At 35.7% G+C, this 21,156-nt stretch overlaps 1 protein-coding gene across 1 annotated transcript in view; it reads right to left on the bottom strand.

The window, feature by feature from the left end:
• The window catches only part of RYR2 (ryanodine receptor 2), a 727,841-nt gene that overhangs the window by 180,171 nt on the left and 526,514 nt on the right, over nucleotides 1–21,156 (bottom strand). The window contains exons 47-56 of the mRNA XM_060096737.1: nucleotides 20,788–20,893; nucleotides 18,002–18,122; nucleotides 13,673–13,842; nucleotides 11,658–11,878; nucleotides 10,240–10,330; nucleotides 8,037–8,177; nucleotides 6,260–6,423; nucleotides 3,976–4,054; nucleotides 1,544–1,633; nucleotides 626–763 (exon numbers count right to left, since the gene is read on the bottom strand). Coding sequence (XP_059952720.1) covers nucleotides 626–763; nucleotides 1,544–1,633; nucleotides 3,976–4,054; nucleotides 6,260–6,423; nucleotides 8,037–8,177; nucleotides 10,240–10,330; nucleotides 11,658–11,878; nucleotides 13,673–13,842; nucleotides 18,002–18,122; nucleotides 20,788–20,893 — 1,321 coding nt within the window. The remainder of the gene's footprint in view (nucleotides 1–625; nucleotides 764–1,543; nucleotides 1,634–3,975; nucleotides 4,055–6,259; nucleotides 6,424–8,036; nucleotides 8,178–10,239; nucleotides 10,331–11,657; nucleotides 11,879–13,672; nucleotides 13,843–18,001; nucleotides 18,123–20,787; nucleotides 20,894–21,156) is intronic.

Raw genomic sequence — 21,156 nt, 5'->3', positions numbered from 1 at the left:
AGGGCCAGGTGGTATTTGGTCCCCACCTTGAACCCTAGGTTCTCAAGGTCAAGGCTGTCCTTATTCTGCCATCTTGAACACAGAAGCCCCACAGCCACGCCTTGTTAAGTTGACTGAACTTCCTTGACCTGATCCACTAGCGGTGTGTTCTTCGATTCCTGCGCTGCCTGTCTGGTTCATATCTTCCCTTCGCAAGTGGACAGGTGCTCAAGCCCACTTGTATGGAGCATCCATGGGGGTTTTAGATCTGGATCACTACTATCTGACCACCCCTCTAGCACCTAAGAACCAACCTTCAGTTCTTACTGGTAAGGAGACAAAAGCTCTGTAGACAACCTTTTTGTGGATAAAGGAACGTATTTTACATCCTTCATTAGCATAACTTTATGACTTTATCATCGAGTACTCCTTTATATACTGTCAGAAGTACAACCTGATATATAAACTCCAGTACTTTAACCAAGACCTAAACTCACTTAAAAGGAACAGAGTTTTCCCGCTTCTAAACTTTATGTTAGTCTTTAGAATTTTCAAGTTAGTTGTTTTGGGAAACACAATAATTAAATGAAATATTCAAATTATTTTAAAATAACATAAACAGTGGATTCATTACTGTGGTTCTTACCTGGCTTGTCTGGGAAATACGACGAGTCCGGCTATAAAGGGCCATGCTGTCTCCCTCCCGTGTCCTTTCAATTCTCCACCCCCAGGCCAGCATAGTTTTTAAAGATTCTTTGATTGGCCAGCGATAAATTTCTTTTTCCTAGAAAAAAATCAGAAAAGGGTGGGGTATTATGAACCTAAACAAAAATTTAAAATATTTTAATGCTTTTTTCTGAAATACTCTGTCTTCACCTAAAATTTTTTTGATTAGCATTGTTTATTTAAAAATAAAAAAGGAAAGTAAAAATTCTGAAGAGCAGAGTGTGAGCTGAGACCTCGTTTGACTAATGCTGCTAAGAGGGATCCTATCTTATTATATAGCATGAGGTTAATTTCCTTTAGTTTCCCAGATTCTGATACTTCAGACAGAAACTAGAAAGGAGAAACACAATTAGGAAGAAGTGCTAGATTATATGACATGTGCTTGAAGCCGTTTCTCTGCTTCTCTTGAAGCAGAGAAGTAACTTCCTCTGTAAGCACCAAGCTAGAAAATCCTTTTCACTTTATTTTTCAAGATACTGCTTTCCCCTCAAAGAAGTAAAATATATGAAAACATAAATAATAAGCATATTACAATATATTACTTCATTATCCCTTATCAAAAAACTCTTAAGAATGAAAAGAATGTTTTCTAAAGTTCTTAAAAATATAGGAGAGGAATAAAAATAAAAAAGAAACAGAAAAATATTAAGTAGAGAAGAGAATAACCAATTAAATACTGACAGAAAATGGTACTACAGAGAAAAAAACAATAGATAAAAAATGGGACCTTTGAGAAAAGGTAAAAATAGTATATATAAAATAGACGTGTTAATAAGAAGAAAAAAAAACTTCCCTCCCCAAATTAAAACCATATAAACTTAAAAAATAAACACGTCACCTTTTCAGATAATAGTTTATATGGCTTCATTAATGGTTGAACTTTAGATGAGTCTGAATATATTTCTCCATAAATCCATCCATTTGCCAACTAAAAAAAAAATCAAAATTGTTTTACATGCTTTAATTTTAGAGTGTAGGCGTGCATGTGTTTAAGTGTGTACTTGATAAAATAAATCTAAAATGAACCAAGATAAGGATTAAGGTTTGAACTTTATCCAGCATAATTCAATATAAAGATTTTCATCGTAGTCAATATTATTTTGAGTAACCACTTGAAACAAATCTTTTTATCCAGAGATTAAAAGCATCCAGTCTTCCTTAGACAGGTCTGTGATTATGTCAATAGCCCTCCTCTAGGAGGAGGCTGAAGGCTGCACGACCCCTATGATATTCATTTTGGCCCATCTTGGGACCCCAACCTGTGTGATCAATAAGTGTGAAACACTCATTTTAAACAGGAAAACTGGAGCAGCTGGCTTATTTGGAAGCCTCCCTGAATAATGCTACTTGTTTTGCCCACTCCTTTGTCCAATGACCTCTCAACACATTTGTTCCATGTGATTTTGCCCATATAATTTGGTGCATTTCACTGTTTCCCTATATCATTTCACGTATGTCTATGGGATCCGGGTAACTAGTAACTAGGCTGAAATAGCTCAGGACTGCCTTCCTGTAAATCTCCTCTCCATCACCACCCCACCGGCTCAGTCTTTATAGAGGACAGACACTTCACTCTTACTGACTTACCTAGTAAATCGATTAAGTTACTGAACAAAGAAAGAGCCATACGCTTAACAAAACAAAAAGGGGGTTTCTTGGAAGGAGGGACTGGTTGGCCGAGGCAAAGACTAAAACTTAATATCAAGTTTAATAGGGTGGGGCTTCCCTGGTGGCACAGTGGTAAAGAACCCACCTGCCAATGCAGGGGACACGGGTTCGAGCCCTGGTCCGGGAAGATCCCACATGCCACAGAGCAACAAAGCCCATGCGCCACAACTACTGAAGCCTGCGCGTCTAGAACCTGTGCTCCGCAACAAGAGAAGCCACTGCAATGAGAAGCCCGCGTGCAGCAACAAAGACCCAATGCAGCCAAAAATAAATAAATTTTTAAAAAATAAAAAAAGTTTAATAGGGTGATACTGAGTTGCCACATAACATAAGCAACCCTTGGAACCTTCGCTCTTTGATTTTCACTTCGCCAAGTCAGTACATGCTTATTTTAGAATCCTGCTTCATCTCAACTTAATTTCTCTGACAACCCTATTTTAACCATCTTCTCTAAGTTTAACTAGGCTTAACTTAAATGTGACCACATTTTTCCTCCAGAAAAATCTCATAATATATATGTAGGACTTATATCACGGACTGCGACTGCTTTAGTTATCTCATTCAAGTTATCTTTTCTTGACAATGCAAATAAAACATGCCATCTTGCCTCATAAGTGAACTGCAGATCTACTTAGAGATAAGAAATACAACAGAAGAGTAGAAGGTATAAATAATCACTAAATTCTGATTAATAATTTTCAAGATTTTATCTAATATAAAATTATACATAAAGCTAAAGTTCCCTTAAAAGATGTCTGGACCTAGAGCCACTATTTCTTACTGAAGACCCTAATGATAGTTTAAAAAAAATTTTTTTTGAAGTATAGTTGTGTTAATTTCTTCTGTACAGCAGAGTGATTCAGTTATGCAGTGATTCAGTGATTCAGTTATACATATATATACATATATATATATATATATATATATACTTTTTCAGATTCTTTTCCATTATGGTTTATCACAGGATATTGAATATAGTTCACTGTGCTATACAATAAGAACTTGTTGTTTATCCATGCTACATATAATATTTTGCATATTATTACTACTTTTTACTCTCACAAAAATGTATGTTTAGAAACTATATTTGATTTAATTAATAGATTCTTTTGAAGTTTTAACACTGTGCTTTTTTTTTTTTTTTTTTTTTTGCGGTATGCGGGCCTCTCACTGCTGCGGCCTCCCCCGTTGCAGAGCACAGGCTCCGGACGCGCAGGCTCCGGACGCGCAGGCTCAGCGGCCACGGCTCACGGGCCCAGCCGCTCCGCGGCATATGGGATCCTCCCAGACCGGGGCACGAACCCGTATCCCCTGCATCGGCAGGCGGACTCTCAACCACTTGCGCCACCAGGGAGGCCCTAACACTGTGCTTTTTATGAACACAAATATTCTTATTCTTATGTGCATTATATGTACATCAGTGGTAGAACTAAGTATTTTATTAGACTAAATATTATGTCAGCAAATCATAATTGAATGTTCTTTCCTAATCTAAAGCTCTCACTTGAAAGTAGAAAATTGTCATGGTCAGAAATATCTGAGCCATGATCATTCATTAGGTACGTTCAGTACTGAATTAGAATGTGATATTCTGACTTTTACCTTGTCCATTGACCACTTGTCATGGGAATGTTCTGCATATTTGTTAATGAAGTATTCCAACTTCTCAGGAATTGTAATGCTATGAGAAAAATAAAGAAAAAAGGCTTGATTTTCACAGCACTTACAGGGAATATTAATAATTTACTCACAGCTTATGACTGCTTATACCCCATTCGATGCATAACTGTTAAAAAATTGGTTTAACAAGGTACTACTTTTCCATATGGTAGGAACAATATAAGAAAAGTCAAGCAGATATGGTTCTATCCACTCATCTTATAATGAGTCACACTTTATGTCTTAATGTTAAGTTATATATAATAAAAATTATACATAGTATAAATAAAAATAATTAAAATGTATTCAAAGAAGAGGACAACAGATAACACCAATTTTTTCTTTAAACCTGAATGAAGATATAGTTAAATTCAACAAGCTTAAAGACATACTTTTCTCTCACATACGGTCTTTGAAGTTATTCCTCCTTTTGACTTAAGTCTCTTAGGAAACAACTATAAATGGATAAAAGACTGCTGAAATCTGACCTGTTCCATTTTTAAATGTACTAAAATTAATTTTAAGTTAATTGCATACAACTAGTGATATGTTAATAATTTTAAATGTTAATGGTCTATATATAAATTCTAGATGGTACTAATATGAACTATAGGGAAAAGTAATTAACCAATTCATGCTTTATGATTTTGATAACATTTCTTCTTGATTTCCTTCACGCTTAAATAAATATTTAATCCCTCGAACAGACATGGAGTCCACGCAACTGAAGACCAAGTCTGATGGTAAATGTAAGACTTGGGACTATCAAATATATCTATGAATGGAAAAAGTAACTTACTAATGCAATTAACCTTGAGAATAGAATTATAAGTAAAACCTAGTATAATAAGATGGTTTACTGTTCTTTTCTAGTAATGTTATCAGTTAGTAATTGAACTTTATGACATTCACATACTCAAAAAATAATATGTAAAAAAATCACAAAGATGTAGAAATTATTGCTATCACTATGCAAACCTAGTCTGTTAAGAGGTCCCCAAAGGGGCTAGCTGAGGTTAATTAATATACATGCCTCACACTTGTTCATTAATTGGATTTAATTAATCAACATCAAAGCCATAACATTGTTCTAATGTTATTTTAAAATCCTAGATTACATTGTATGTTAACAAACCACAAACTTACCCAAGTAGGAATGTGAACATGTGATATTTTGGTTTACTTACTTTAGAAGAGATACAAAGGATCAATCACATAAGCCAAATACTGGGGGGGTAGAGTCTTTTCTCACAGGACTGTTATCAAATACCAAACATGCAAATTTAAGGCATTATCAAACTAATGGCATACCACCTGGCTTGAAATTTGGATCTGGTTATGGAAGCTAAACCAGCTGAGGGGCCACCCAGAGACCTGAAAGTTGAACTCCCAAGCAAATTCAGATGCTGTGGATGGTAACTACCAAGTGACTACCTTGCTAATACTGATCTTGCTGAGTCACCACGGAATGGGTAAGATAATGTGGCATGAAGAGCAGCCTCCTTGAAAATGGAAAACCATGGTCCTACTTAAAGACAGTAACAACAACAAAAATGCTGAGACTCCGAACACCTGACATACCCAAACATCCTATCTGTAGAGCAATTTATGCAAGTAGGTACATGGAAGAGCTTTCATAATGATAAGTAATATATTATCTGTGGTTAAGGTTGTCACACCGCATTCTCAATCCATGCTAAATTTTCCAGAAATATTCTCATTTGATATTCCCTTCACTCTCACGCTGTGCTTTATGGGGCTGAACATAAGCTGCTAACCCTAGGCCTGGCTGAGATGTAGTGATGATGAAGTGATGCCCCGTAGCTCACAGAGCTTTGCACTGCATGCTGGGAGCACCCTGAATCAAAGACTCTGCATAGAAGTTGGCTTCAATTATTAATAAACATTTAGGGTAGAATTTCAACTAAAAAATATAACTTATATACTTTCTTGATTCTCATTATTATAGGTATTGCCATGTGGTTACGTAGAGAATCCTGATGATATTAAGAGTATATCTCTTAGAAGGTACGTCTTATCTACTTCTGATATTTGTATAACCATTATTATTACTATTATCATTTCATCAAGTAGAGGGACCCCTAGTAAAAGGATACCAATTCAAAGGGGGCATGGATGAGAGAAAGTTCACTTTAGTACCTTATTCAATTTCAGACTTCACACATCATTTACAATAAAAATCTGCTGCAATAGAAAGAGTCCATACTTTGAGGTATCAACAGGTTGTGGGTTAAAGTTCCCTTCAGAATCCATTGATGACTGTTTTTCCATCATACTGACATAATTTGACTCCATGTAGTCTGGAGGCAAAGCTCCCGCAACTGCACTCAGGCAAGGCAGTGCCAGTTTGAAAAGTTCTTGTTCATATTTCTGGGAAGAGATGGAGGACCAAAAAGTAAATACTCCATTACTATTGAGCAAAAGCTGTCAACATGATCACTGCGGCTGACACGATGCTGTAAGAGAAAATCTGAATTACCTTGGGCTGGCTCAACTCCCCAAAGGATTCTTTCTCTAGAAAATGGAAACTATAGCCTGACATCCCGTAAGATGAGATGACTGAAGCTTTGTACTGCAGTTGCAGCATAAAAGGAATAAAATCTTTGCTTCTCTAAACGTTTATTCTCCAATATGGGAAATGAAGTGAACCTGAATATTCTACATGTATAATGTGTCTTTACAACATAAACATAATTTCAGTCAATGAGGACTACTGCTGCACCACATTATAAAGACTAGACATGAAAAATACCCAAAGTATAACATTCCAGAGAGTAAGGAATTTTAACTGGTCTGTATTGCATTACAAAGGTATGAAAAATAAAATTCTGAACTGAGAAAGAAATTCTATAGGAGATATGTATAATCAAAATTTCTGGGGAGAGGTATTTGTATATTAATTACATAATTAGTTAAATTTGTATTTGTAGATTTTTTAAAAATCAAAAAAATAATTCCTTTATTATTAAAAAATTTAATTGAAGTGTAGTTGATTTATAATGTTGTATTAATCTCTGCTGTACAGCAAAGTGACTCAGTTATACACATCTAGACATTCTTTTTTTAAAAAATATTCTTTTCCATTTTGCTTTATCCCAGGAGATTACAGTTCCCTGGGCTATACAGTAGGACATTGTTGTTTATCCATTTTAAAAGTTATCTCACTTTAAATGTTCAATTTTAAATTAAAGCTGTAAATTCTTCTCAAAATACCTTCTACGTATTATTTCAAAAATGCTCCAGGTTTACCCAAGGCAATTTAGCAAGAAAAAGCACTGAGTTGTAGCTACCAAATGTAATCACAGATAAACCTCCCTTATTATGCAGTAAACTCTTGGTTATACTATTCCAGTCATCTGATAATGTCTCTTTGGGAATTCAAACTGATTTTGATTAATAATTTAAGCATAAGCATATGAAGCATGTTGTTCTGATTTTCTCTGAAATAATACACTCCAGTCTTCTGAAAGTATATGAACTATTCATTATAAATATGGCAACTATAAGGGAATGTCACATACATAAAGCACTGAGTACTTAAATCTCCATAGCAGCAAAGTGGGAAAAGTCAGTAAGGCCACTGGAATATTATAATTTTATGATATTTAATATTTTATATTTTTATATTTGACAGGATTTCTTCAGGCTTTATAAGATTGGGGAGGTGACTGACTAGGGAGGGTTTGAGTCCAAAGAAGTCCAAATGTACCAGAAACTGATCAACCCATGTGCATAATTTCCTAAAATGCTTAGCCATTTTAAAGTCAGAAAATGTTATGATCACAAGAAACATGTTACCATAATGATTATGAAAAGTTAATATAAATTGCATCCTCAACATTTGTTATAAATGAAGAGAAAAAATAAAACTATGTCAAGTCTTGATGAGCAAAGACAGCATTCCACTATTCCACTAGGAATATTATCTTACCAAATCCTATGGTTTTTCAGTTGTTTTATCATACAAATAAAACCACAATTACCTTTTGAGACAGGGCATCAAAAATGCCCCAGAACAACTTTCTTGATAAATGAAGTTCTTCTTCTGAGGCAGCTCCAAAGTTTCCCCACCCTCCAAGCAGGCAGTAGTATTTCCAGCATCTTTCATAATGATTTGTCAGCAGCTAGGTGGGAAAACAATTCTAAGAGCACTGAGCTAAAGACACATGGTACATATTTTCCATTTCCTCCCCAATGGCATTTTAATGCCATGTAATAAGGCCAACTGATAACTGATATGGAAATGCTCAATCCCATATGAATTCTTCTGGAGAATACTATGATCTTATATAGGATGTCTCCTTAAATTTAACACTGAGCACAGGATGAAGACCAAATGACCAATTTCACAAATTATCTTGAACAGAATTCTTTAGGAGGTTGTTTGGTTATCTGTGTACCCGAGTTCTACTTTAGTTGCTATCATTTACTTACAATTTTATGACTTGTTATCCCCTGGAATCCATGCATGTAACAGAGGGATTGATGTCACACTGACCCAGAGGATATAGCACCTAAAATGTGCATTCTCAAGGGACAATACCTCTGAATATTTGTGCTTCCTCTCTACCTACCCTGAGTCATTACACTTCACGATTTGCTTCAGAATGCACATCTCTAAGTAAACTCCCCAAACTGCCCTACTTCCGTAATTTCTTTATCTGTAGCTCTTTGGTGGTTTTGGATGTAATTTATTTTCTTACTGAGGGTCTATGTTGCTTCTTAAGTTTTTAACCTACAAATATTTTGTGGGACTAAACTAGAAGTTCAAAGACATGGATGGAATTTTTCAATTATTCGGTAGCTCTTTGGATCATTTATTCTGGATATATAAACTGAAAAATATTCACAACTATTTGCCAAGTTAATAAAATTATTATTAATAATAATTAAAATAAAAATATTTTTTGAATAAACTGTAAATTTTTGGACCCTCTTTCCTATCGCTAAGGAGGAAAATAAATTGAGCGTTACTCTTATTAAAGCTAACTAGGTCTCTTACTGTATAAATATTTCTTCTCGTTTGGTCTCCCTCACAGTTACGAATCTCACACACACACACACACACACACACACAAAATTTAGGAATCTCAAATGATGAAATATTGAGATCTAATTTGCTTAGAGTAACAGGCAAATATCTATAATGCAAAAGAGTTTTATCACATAAAGTGATACTGTATCTTTTTTCAGGTATTTTCCAGCTCATTTGTATCAAGAAAATTTTGCATGACAAGCAAATGATAAAAACTGTAAAAAAAAACCCAGGATTTTCAGCAAGGATATAACTTACTTTACATAATTCATCAATTTCTGTAGATTTATTAAACCCAAATCACTTTTTGTAGAGAAAGATTGTTTTTGTTAAGTATCTAGGTGTGTTTAGTGTAAGAGCAGCTGAAAAAAATAGCAGCTTATTTTTATCTTAAACCTCTTTTCACAGCACAATTACTGGGTGGCCATGAGGAAGAAATGATGTTTACTTACCAGGTGGCAGAGCACAGTGGTCACCTACAAAAAGTCCACTACAGGACAGTGACCTCCATACACAGACCACGCCACTAGATCACACATTGGTACGCACCTAATACCTTAAAATCGTGAGCCAGGATTGGTATATTACATGACAGGAAAATATTCCCAAGTCAATAAGACAGAATGAAACTTGATCATTCATGAACAGAATAATAAAGCTGGGAAGCAAAAATGTCAGGGACTTTACTCTGTGACAAACTGTAACTGCATATACATAAAGATTATATTTGATCCTTATGAAATGATATTTGGAAACTGTTATTTGATTACCAACTTAGAAAATGTTGTTTCTAAAACCTATTCTTTATGCCTTGACGTGGCTAATACTTTAGGCCAGGCCTATTACCATGTTTTCCAGCCTAAGAATATCTTGGCTCATCTTTTTCTTGTGGCCCATTTTCTTTCCATTGATTTCTATTTCCATTGATTTACAGTAAACCAATCTTAGGATTTCTCTGGTCTTTTATTACTTGTTTATTTTAGGTTGAGGTACACCTATCTATAACTTACATGCCCATTTCAATAACTGGAAGAAATTTTTCAGCATCAAAGATCAAACATGATGTATCTGAGATATATATATATATTGTAACAGGAAACAAAGCCAGAGGACCCAGTAATCAAATAACTACAAACACTTCCTGTACTTACCTTAAGAGGCATCTTTGCATGTTCATTTAATAAGGGGACATCAAATACTAATCTTCTGAGTAAGTGCTGCATCATAGAAGGTCTCAATTGGCTGGTGGAACAAAGCTAATTTTAATAATGAACATTTAATAATGTCTAAACTAAGCAGAATAATTCACTAGACTAGATTATACATGCCAAAAAACTGTACCTACACCTCTCTTCAGATGATGTTAATTTTAGGTGTTCCTAATCCAAAGATTAACCAATAGTTACATACTTTTGTAAAAAGCTACATTTCCAACTCATCTCTAGCTCCCTGATCTGAAGACCAACCCTTATTTGCTACAGGAGATGTTCCTCTTCTGCTCTTTCCCTTGCTACCACTCACAACTGCAGACCCCACTGTTGCTACTAATTTAGTAAATGCTTCTTCCCTCACTCCAGTGAGTGGGAAGGGTCTTCAATGACTAGATCAGAAGCAGAAAGAGGATAGAGTGTAGGAACAAGAGGACGAGAAAAAGGCTGAGACCGAAATTTTGCCAGAGGAGAAAGGGGAAGAAAACCAACACACAGTGACCATTTACTGTGTCAGCAATCCTGAGTGCTTCATCTCATTTAATATTCAGAAAAAGCCAGTGAGATAGATATTTTGATTCCATTTCACAGAATTTTGGGGTCAGGGAACTAAAATTAGATTATGAACTAATCTCCTTTTTTTTTTCTTTTTTTTTAACCTCCCTCAGTCCCATCTGGCTCCTATACCCATACACTCGTTCCACTATGAGTGAAAACCTTTCCTTTACCAATGTACTGGGCAGGCTACAAGCTTTCACCTCCAAGAGCTCCTATCCGTCAGAAAAAAACCATTACCCTAGCTAGAGGCCTGAGAAATTGTCATTTTGACTGTCAGAACCTCAAAAGGAGAAGATATGCTTCTGGTTTTCAGAGTAAGACCTTCAAACACTTCTATCTATAGGAAGCGGCTTTCCAGGCTGGAGGAAATAGTCTGTCTTCATCACTGTCACAATAGGTCATACTTTAATATTATACTACATATATTTTTTATCTTTAGTAAGTCTCTGTTTTCTCTTCTCTTCTGGAAGAGGAGTTAAAACCATCACACAGTGAAAAGGGGAGAATCTATTAATATTACACTAACGTGGCCAGAGACACCTCACACGCCAACATCCAGAATAGCATCATTGGTCCAACACTGTATCCAATGGCTAGATACCGAGAAGGTCTTGGAGGAACACTCCTGAACTTGATCAGGAGCAAGGGCACTCTGGTGAGACTCATACCCCAGCATATAAAATGAATTAATTGTATGGTCCAGAAATTGTTGACAACATTCAAAACAATTTGTCAAGGGTCAGAGACTAAATTCTCTTTCTTAAAGAAGAAGAAACTTGGTATAGACTTCATTGCCCACTTACCCACAAATAGAGAGTAAACACACTTCTATGGAATCTCGTTGAGCTTTGGTAAGTGAGCAGCCTTTAGAAAGTCTGTACACGGTGTGAAGTAATGAGTCAATGAGGGAAGCATGGTGCTCAGTGCCAGCAAAAAGAGGAGCACATCTTGTTAACAAAGGCAACACGGCCGTGCAAAGGTACCGATTGAGGGCCAGGGCCATGTCTGTAGCGCTCAAAGCAGCCTAGAAAGGAATTGGAGAGGAGACAGTCATTTGTGTTAGGCAGGAGACAACTTTCAAAGGGATCCACAAGTTGACGTGTATTGTCATTACCTAGAAAATGACAAAAGTACATAATACGGAAACGGATTCTTCTGTTATAGATTTACCTGTGGTTCATATGCTTTTTTATCACAAAAAACAATCAATTTTCAATTGCTCATAAATAGATAAAAATGAATGAAGTAATATCTATCTCTTCAAAAAGCCCCAGAGGTTCACGTTCTAAAATAAAATATTGGGGGCTTCCCTGGTGGCGCAGTGGTTAAGAATATGCCTGCCAATGCAGGGGAAAACGGGTTCGAGCCCTGGTCCGGGAAGATCCCACATTCTGCGGAGCAACTAAGCCTGTGTACCACAACTAGTGAAGCCCCTGAGCCTGTAGCCCGTGCTCTGCAACAAGAGAAGACACCACAATGAGAAGCCCGTGCACCACAACGAAGAGTCGCCCCCGCTAGCCACAACTAGAGAAAGCCCGCGCACAGCAACTAAGACCCAACGCAGCCAAAAATTAGTTAATTAATTAATTAATTAATTAATTAGGGCTTCCCTGGTGGCGCAGTGGTTGAGAGTCCACCTGCCGATGCAGGGCACGCGGGTTTGTGCCCCGGTCTGGGAAGATCCCACATGCCACGGAGCGGCTGGGCCCGTGAGCCATGGCCGCTGAGCCTGCGCGTCCGGAGCCTGTGCTCCGCAACGGGAGAGGCCACAACAGTGAGAGGCCCGCGTACCTCAAAAAAAATAAATATATAATAAATAAATAAATAAGTTACTTTTTAAAAATTTAATAAAATAAAATATCAAGGGTAGGATGGATGAAAGATAAAGACACTAATGATATCAAAGAATGTGAGTGCTTCCCTTTACTAGGAAAGGTAAGAGAAAGGAGTTTATTCTCACAGTAGATCTCAAATACATAAATTCTTTCTGAATTCTATGTATGAGTATTAATTATATTTCTGTTCATGTCCACCAGCATCAATAACCAAAGGCTGATTGTCCTACCATGTTATCAACTATACTACTTAGGTTCAGAATTTCACATGAACACAACCAAAAAAGAACAAAAAAATTCAGTTTTATTTTTGTGATTCTCCTCTCACAACTTTCACTATTGACAACTCAAGATCTGATTTCCTCTGATATCAAAAAGACTCATTTAATTGAGAATAAAAAGAGGTATTATTATAGCTACTAGAATAACACTTAGAGTTTCAGCTTATTTTACAATGTTTCAAATAGTAGAACACTTATACTGATAATGGCAGATTCTCAATACTGGCCACTGGATTCACAGGACTCAAATCTGGATTCACAGATTTGAGCCTATATGTACGTTAATAAATGAAGGCACCAGGATGATACTGTAATTGGCATGACTCAGCAATGTCCACTAAACCTTCTCAATACTTTAACTGCTTTTGTTGAGATGCATAATTATTTATGTTGACTTCGAAGTGAACAGGAGCCACTGTGACCTCCCAAATTAGGGTTATATAAACTTTCTACTGTCTTCCATTGCACCTGATCAGAATTCTTACCTTACTCTTCAGGTTGTCCATTTTCTCCACTATTCAGTGAATTCCTTGAGGATATAGTCTATTTTGTTTTCTGTTTACCCTATGCTTGTCTAAAAATATAATAGGCACTCAATAACCATTTGGTGACAATGAATGAATGAATATATCTATGAAAGAATATCATATGGCAGAGATTGTAGAGTTAGAAGTCGCAAAAGTAATTTGTTCAGATCATTACCGTGTCTAAAGAAGCAGCAGCCCGCAGATCTGGCAGAAAGCCAACCTCGAGAAGATGGAGGAGGAAATCTTGAACCTCAATTCCATAGACCCTGTCAAGGAACAAAACCATGGCTGCCTTGTGATCTGGGCAAAACCCCGCAGACATGTCAGGCTCCACCACATTCCCATCTAAAAAAGAGAAGGTGACACATTGTTGTTAATGAAATAGATTACAAATGGCTACTTTCCAGCCTTCTCTTGTTTTAAATAGTTATCCGGTGAATGGTTTTCTGTTCCTCTACTACCCTCAAGCAAGGGCTGGGACTTAGCTGAGGCAATATGGCAGCGCAATGTAAATCCATGGTCATTTAAATGTTATTTGGCCATCCATTTGTTAACTGTGTATATGATTAGGACATAGCATTATGCCAGATACCGAGAAGGAAACAAAATGGCACCTAAAATCCAAACTGTAAAACTAAGAGTAAATATCATAAAGGTAAAATGTAAAGCAAGGTTTGCATTCTTTTCAATACACGAACCTCTTGAAAACTTAATAAAACATTAATAAAGTTCATGTACCCTATGTGATAATCATGGTACATTTACATCATTTACATATTTATGGCTTAGACAATTACAGAATAATGAACAAAACTCCAGGAACCAGTCTGACTTTCAAATGAAAGATGTTTCATTAATCGTAATAGCATTTAATAACATTTAAAACATATTTGAGAGACATATTATTTTCTCTATCAACAGTCAATGCTTGATGCCTATATAGAGGAGTGAATTCCTTAGTATAACTGTAGATTCATAGAGGGGATCACTGATATGAAGAATTAGGGAATTATGTGCCCATTGAAAATACTGGAGAACAAACTTGTTTTCTGTTTGACCATGTGATAATCATGCCACATTGCTGCTGACCACACACTATAAGACTCTGCAAATACTATCACAGAATCTTTATTACTGATGCAATGTTGGAGAAAGAAGGACCCAGGGAAAGATGATACATGATCATACCCATCCTGAAAGAATACAGTCACAACGTTTTTGTTTTCATTCACAGTCGATGAATGAATTTGATATGTGAATCATGAAAATGAACAAATAACAATGTTTTAAAGGAAATTAGACTGAAGACTAATACCAAATCACTTCCATTCCTTATAATTAATAATAACTAATACACCTAATACCTTCCTTCCTGTAATTACAATAATAAGAATAACAATGTCATTTGTGCTGTTGTCAGGTTTATGTTAGGAATGTTCCAGACACACTTTCATACAATTTTCACACATGCACTATGAAGGTGGTATTATCATCTTCCACAAGATAAAAAGCGACTTTTAGGGAAGTTAAATAACTTGTCCAAAGCTGCACATCTAGTCTTTGGCAAAGTTAGATTTAGACTAAGTAAAATTGGATTTAAAATCCAACCCGAGGTAATTTAATCCTTAGGTTAAATCAGCATGCTCTAATTTTTGATTAAAATTCTACAAGAAATTCCAGTTCCATTCTCCTAAAAAAAAATCACATTATAGGTAATTTATAGTTATAGGATTCTACTCTTCTAACAGAAAGCTGTGCCTAAGGAAATGACAAGCAACTCACTGATCTTGAAATAAGATTTGTTTTTGAAACACTCATTCAGGTGGACATTCATTTTAAGGAATGCTACAACTCCAGCTGCCTGGGAATGAAGACTCATGGATTGGCTGCTGCCTTATGCTCTCCATCTCCTCAGACACACTGGGGACAATACAGCTGATGAACTGCGCTCCTCTCAGACTCCTGGAAAATGAACTGGCACAAGGAGGGCCAGCTGCACTGGCTTTACCCTGTGCTGCCTGCATTATTCATCCACCTAAAATTACTACCTCAGACAATCTGCCCAAACCTGTTTGGACCAAGAGCTGCAGGAAAAGAATATCTACTTTTGAGATTAGATACTTGCCCCTTAATTTTTCTAAACTCCTCCTTCTTTCATTATCATTTTGGGCTACCCTCTAGTTCTAGGATAATTATAATAAAAATGTATGAGACCCATCAGAATGGCCCTCATCAAAAAGTCTAGAAACAACAAATGCTGGAGAGGTGTGGAGAAAAGGGAACCCTGCTACACTGTTGGTGGGAATGTAAATTGGTGCAGCCACTATGGAGAACAGTATAGAGTTTCCTTAAAAAACTAAAAATAGAGCTACCATACGATCCAGCAATCCCTCTCCTGGGCATATATCCAGAGAAAACCATAATTCGAAAAGATACATGCACCCCTGTGTTCATTGCAGCACTATTTACAATAGCCAAGACATGGAAGCAAACTAAATGTCCATCAACAGAGGGATGGATAAAGATGTGGTACATATATACAATGGAATATTAGTCAGCCATAAAAATGAATGAAATAATGCCATTTGCAGCAACATGGATGGACCTAGAGATGATCATACTAAGTGAAGTAAGTCAGACAAAGACAAATATCATATGGTATCACTTATATGTGGAATCTAAAAAATGATACAAATGAACTTATTTACAAAACAGAAAACAGACTCACAGACTTAGAAACCAAACTTATGGTTACCAAAGGGGAAAGGTCGGTGGGGGGAGGGATAAATTAGGAGGTTGGGATTGACATATACACACTACTATATATAAAATAGATAATCAACAAGGACCTACTGTATAGCACAGGGAACTCTACTCTATACTCTGTAATAACCTAATTGGAAAAAGAATCTCAAAAAGAATAGATATATGTATATGTATAACTGATTCACTTTGCTGTACACCTGAAACTAACACAACATTATAAATCAACTATACTCCAATATAAAATAAAAATTAAAAATAAAACTCATGGCCTAGGAAAAAAATGTATGAGAAAGGCCTTAGCTAATACTGAGGGGCAAGGTACTAATGTTTAGAAACAAACTTCACATACTAAATACAGAATATATAATAGGAATTATCAACAATAGCTGGTGATGCTTAAAGAACCAACTGACTTGTCATTGAAACCTAAGAAGAAATATTGATGGTTTGAGTTTTAGAAGTTGATTTAATGCATACCACAGCAAAATAAAAACATACAAGTTTCTATCTACATTCTCCATAAAAAGAAAGAAGATTAAAAAAAAAAGCATAAATTTAACAATGACCAGTAGATGGTGTTTTAAAAATTAGCTTTCAGTGTGACTGTGATAGTTCACAAAAAATCCTTTAAATCCTAAGGTAGACAATATACTGCATATTTATGACAAAAAAGTCATAACATTACTATAACTCAACTAAATAGGACAGGAAAGAACAATAAACGTTGAGTTAAAATGGGGAGAAACTAATCTTTCCAAAATGTTCTCCTCTGTCTTGCAAAGAGCACTTCTTTCAACACACTGGCGATTTTTAAATCACTAAGTCAAAACCTATGACCATGGTTTTAGAAAAAAAGTATTATAAGAAAGTGACCACAAAAACTATCAAAAAGAGTGAATTAAGGTGTTGCTGTCAAGAAAGAGAAGAATAGGGGACCAAAGAACTCTAGGAGAGACATTAGATAAAACAGTTGAGATGCTTATTTCCCTTTTCTGGAAACTGAAATGTCACCTGTAAAAGACTTAGAATCTCTTTGGAAACAGAGCTGTTTAAAAACAATGCATGTAGAAAATATTTTATAAAAAACATATTTTTAAATTGGGGTATAGTTTCTTTACAATGTTGTGTTAGTTTCTGCTGTATGATGAAGTGAATCACCTATATGTATACATATATTCCCTCCCTCTTGGACCTCCCTCGCACCACCCCTCCATCCCACCGCTCTAGGTCACCACAGAGCACCAAGTGGAGCTCCCTGTGCTATACAGCAGGTTCCCACTAGTTATCTTTTTTACACATGGGAGTGTATATATGTCAATCCTAATCTCCCAATTCATCCCTCTATGTCCACACATCCGTTTTCTACATCTGCATCTCTATTCCTGCCCTGCAAATTGGTTCATCTGTATCATTTTTCTAGATTTCACATATATGCGTTAACATATATACAGTGGAATATTACTCAGCCATAAAAAGGAATGAAATTGGGTCATTTGTAGAGATGTGGATGGATCTAGAGTCTGTCGTACAGAGTTAAGTCGGAAAGAGAAAAACAAATATTGTATATTAACATATGTGTGGAATCTAGAAGAATGATACAGATGTAGTTCATTTTTTAAAAGAAACTTATGTAGTGTAACTATGCTGCAGGGAAAGAAACCGTGGGTACTGATGATCTTATTGAAAACATCACACCATCCACATCCTACTGAATTAAAAAAATGGAAATTCACCTTACCTTTGGCTATCGTTGGCATCTGAAAAGCAATGCTGATTACTCCCACCAAATCTCCCAGTGGAATCAGGGATCTCAAAATAGACCTGATTCTGATGGCTTCTCCCTTAGCAGCATGAATCAACTACAGGCAGAAAAATAAAGGAACGAAGAATAACTTTGTGAAATCAATGGTCTAATTCTATCTAAAAAATTGGAAGAATGGGAATCCAAGTCTAAAATAATTTTCTGTTAATTATATAAAGTTAGACCTCTTTAATAATAGAACCACTCTATGATTCAGCAATTCCACTCCTGGGTATATATCCAAAGAAAACAGAAACACTAATTTGAAAACATATATGTACCCAAATGTTCATAGCAGAATTGCCTAGATATAGCACCCTAAGTGTCCATCAACAGAAGAATGGATAAAGATGTGGTGTGTGTATGTCTATCTTTCTATATCTATATAGATATAGATATAGAAAGATAGACATACACACAACAGAATACTACTCAGCCATAAAAAAGAATGAAATTTTGCCATTTGCAACAAAATGGGTAGAACTGGAGGGCATTATCCTTAGTGAAATAAGTCAGAGAAATACAAATACTGTACATGATCACTATATGTGGAATCTAAAAGATAAAACAAATGAACAAATATAACAAAACAGAAACAGACCCACAGTTACAGAAAACAAACTAGTGGATACCAATGGGAAGAGGGTAGTGGGGAGGGGCAAGACAGGGGTAGGGAATGAAGAGATATAAGCTATTATGTATAAGTAAATAAATAAGATACAAGGTTATATTGTACAGCACAGGGAATATAGCCAATATTTTATAATAACTTTAAACAGAGTATAACCTATGACAATACTGAATTACTATGTTGTAACTAATATAATAAATCAATTATACTTTAATTAAAATTTTTTTTAATTAAAAATAAATAATAAAGTTGAAACTCTCTCAGAAAGTGCTGTTTCAGGCTTACAGACAGATATTTACTTGCCACACAATTTTCATTGACTTCAGCAGACACTGAGTCACATACTGCATTCTAGGCCAACAGGTATATCCATTAGAATAATAGTTTTTATCCTCTCTGGGGTATTAAAGTATTTTAAGATTGATAAGTCTGTGAATGCTTACCCCCCAAAATTACATATAAATATCTATCCATAACATGAGCAATAATACTAAGGGAAAAATTATTATCTTTAGGTTCTGAACATATACTAATATTTAGGCTGGTTTAGCCTTTTTTGTTTTGTGATAAAAATGTAATTGTATATCCACCTATATTCTACCCTGATTTCTTGCAAGGATGGGTTTATAATGTTGGGGAAAATGGTGAACATGGATCCTAACAGGTGTTTTAGACCTTCACTGGCTAATGAAGTATCTATGAAGATTGTGGACCTGACATAGTCAAGGATCTCAGCCCATCTCTGCAACAGACTGGAAGCTTCCAATGCCAGGGAACGCATCTGTTCCTTCACCACAGAGTGTGAAACAGAAGCACAATTTCTGACACCTAGGAAGTCCTCAATTAATGGCTGTTGAAGGTGAATAAATTTCTGAAGTGCCAAGGTCAGTCCCTTATTAAGTCACTTGGTTGTTTTTCCCTTTAATATAATAGAACAAAAATCTTCTATTTATTAGCATAATTTCTCTCGTGGTTCCTTTGATTTTCCACCTTAACAGGAAAAGAATGAATATTGTGAGCATGAAGTTTTTTCTCTGCAATGACCTTCCAGCACACAAATTTTTGATAGTCTATTCCCATTTACTATAATGAAAATCTCATTGATAGCAAGTTAAGTCATTACAAAAAATCAAACTCCAGGTTTTCTAACATTCTAATATTTCTCCATCCTGCAATTCCTCTCTGTTCACAACAAAAGATTACATCCAGAAAGCAAGAAAGTTTTAACTTATGGGTGTGAGAGAAAGAGACAAAAACAAACAAGCAAACTCCACTCCCCCTACACCCCCCCAAAAAAAGACATAGATTCGAAGGGTAGGGAGAAAGGTGATGTGTTATAACAGTCACTTTGGCTTCATGCTCAGAGCAGTTAGAAGTGTATTTGCTTTCTTCCCCAGGACTGGTCAATGTGCTTCAGACTCTGGCTGTTTCCCATCAACAGATCATGAAGCTAATTTTATGGACCCTGGGTAACATTTTTAAAATTAATATAATGGAAGAAAACAGAATAGATTAGAATAAAGTAGAAAACAGCAGAATGTATTACAGAGTAAAAGTAAGTATCGTTCCATGAACTTCAATTACCTTTTGGTCAAAAAGTTTATGAAAACACTATCAATAGGGTCTACATAGCTCTTTCCTTCCCCATGACCTGCTCCCAGCCCCACTTTCCCTTAAACCAGTGGCCAACATGTAGCAGCTCCTTCAAAAGGACTAAATATTGTATAGCAAGGAAACAACCCTTGGTAGGAGTGGTGCTTTCTGCATGCACTGAAACAGGAAAGGACACTGTATAGGAAAAATAAGTTCTTTCCTTCTTAAACTGTGGGGAGGCTTATATGAGTTTTGGAGATGTATTAGTAACTGACTAGTCTATTAATGACTCATAATGAAATCTCATCACTAATTTTTGTAACCAAGAAGATATTTCCAACTAAACAAACACTTGTTCAGCAATGAGGCTGCAGCGATTATTTTTAATGGAGCATGAAGATTGCTGGTTTTGGATACTTCTGTGGTTTTTGCAAGTGATGGATGTCTTAACAAAGAGGAATAAGCCAGGATGTTTGTTCTTGGACCTCACGGCACTTACATGCATTTCGGGAGCACAGCGTCCTAACAGGTCAATCAAAGCTGCATAAAATGTCATGATGGCATTCCCCATGTGGATGGTATCATCTTCCTCCTCTTCTGTATCACTTTCATGGAATTTTCAAAAGAAAGAGAAAGAAAAGCAAACGATAATAATATAATGTTTTATATTATATATATTATAATAATATAATGTATTTTAATATAATAAAATAATATAATTATAAACATATAATAAAATGATGTTTCAGATTTATTACATACTTCTCAGAGGAAAGGGACCAGTACAGTAATTAATTCTGCCTCTTCTGACACTTTTCACATATGTGTTTAATATACAGCTTGACATTTCAAAAAGGAAAATAAAAAT

The sequence above is a fragment of the Mesoplodon densirostris genome, chromosome 1, assembly GCF_025265405.1.
Source record: "Mesoplodon densirostris isolate mMesDen1 chromosome 1, mMesDen1 primary haplotype, whole genome shotgun sequence".
Lineage (NCBI taxonomy): Eukaryota > Metazoa > Chordata > Mammalia > Artiodactyla > Ziphiidae > Mesoplodon > Mesoplodon densirostris.
This window is presented reverse-complemented; position numbering and strand designations above follow the sequence as displayed.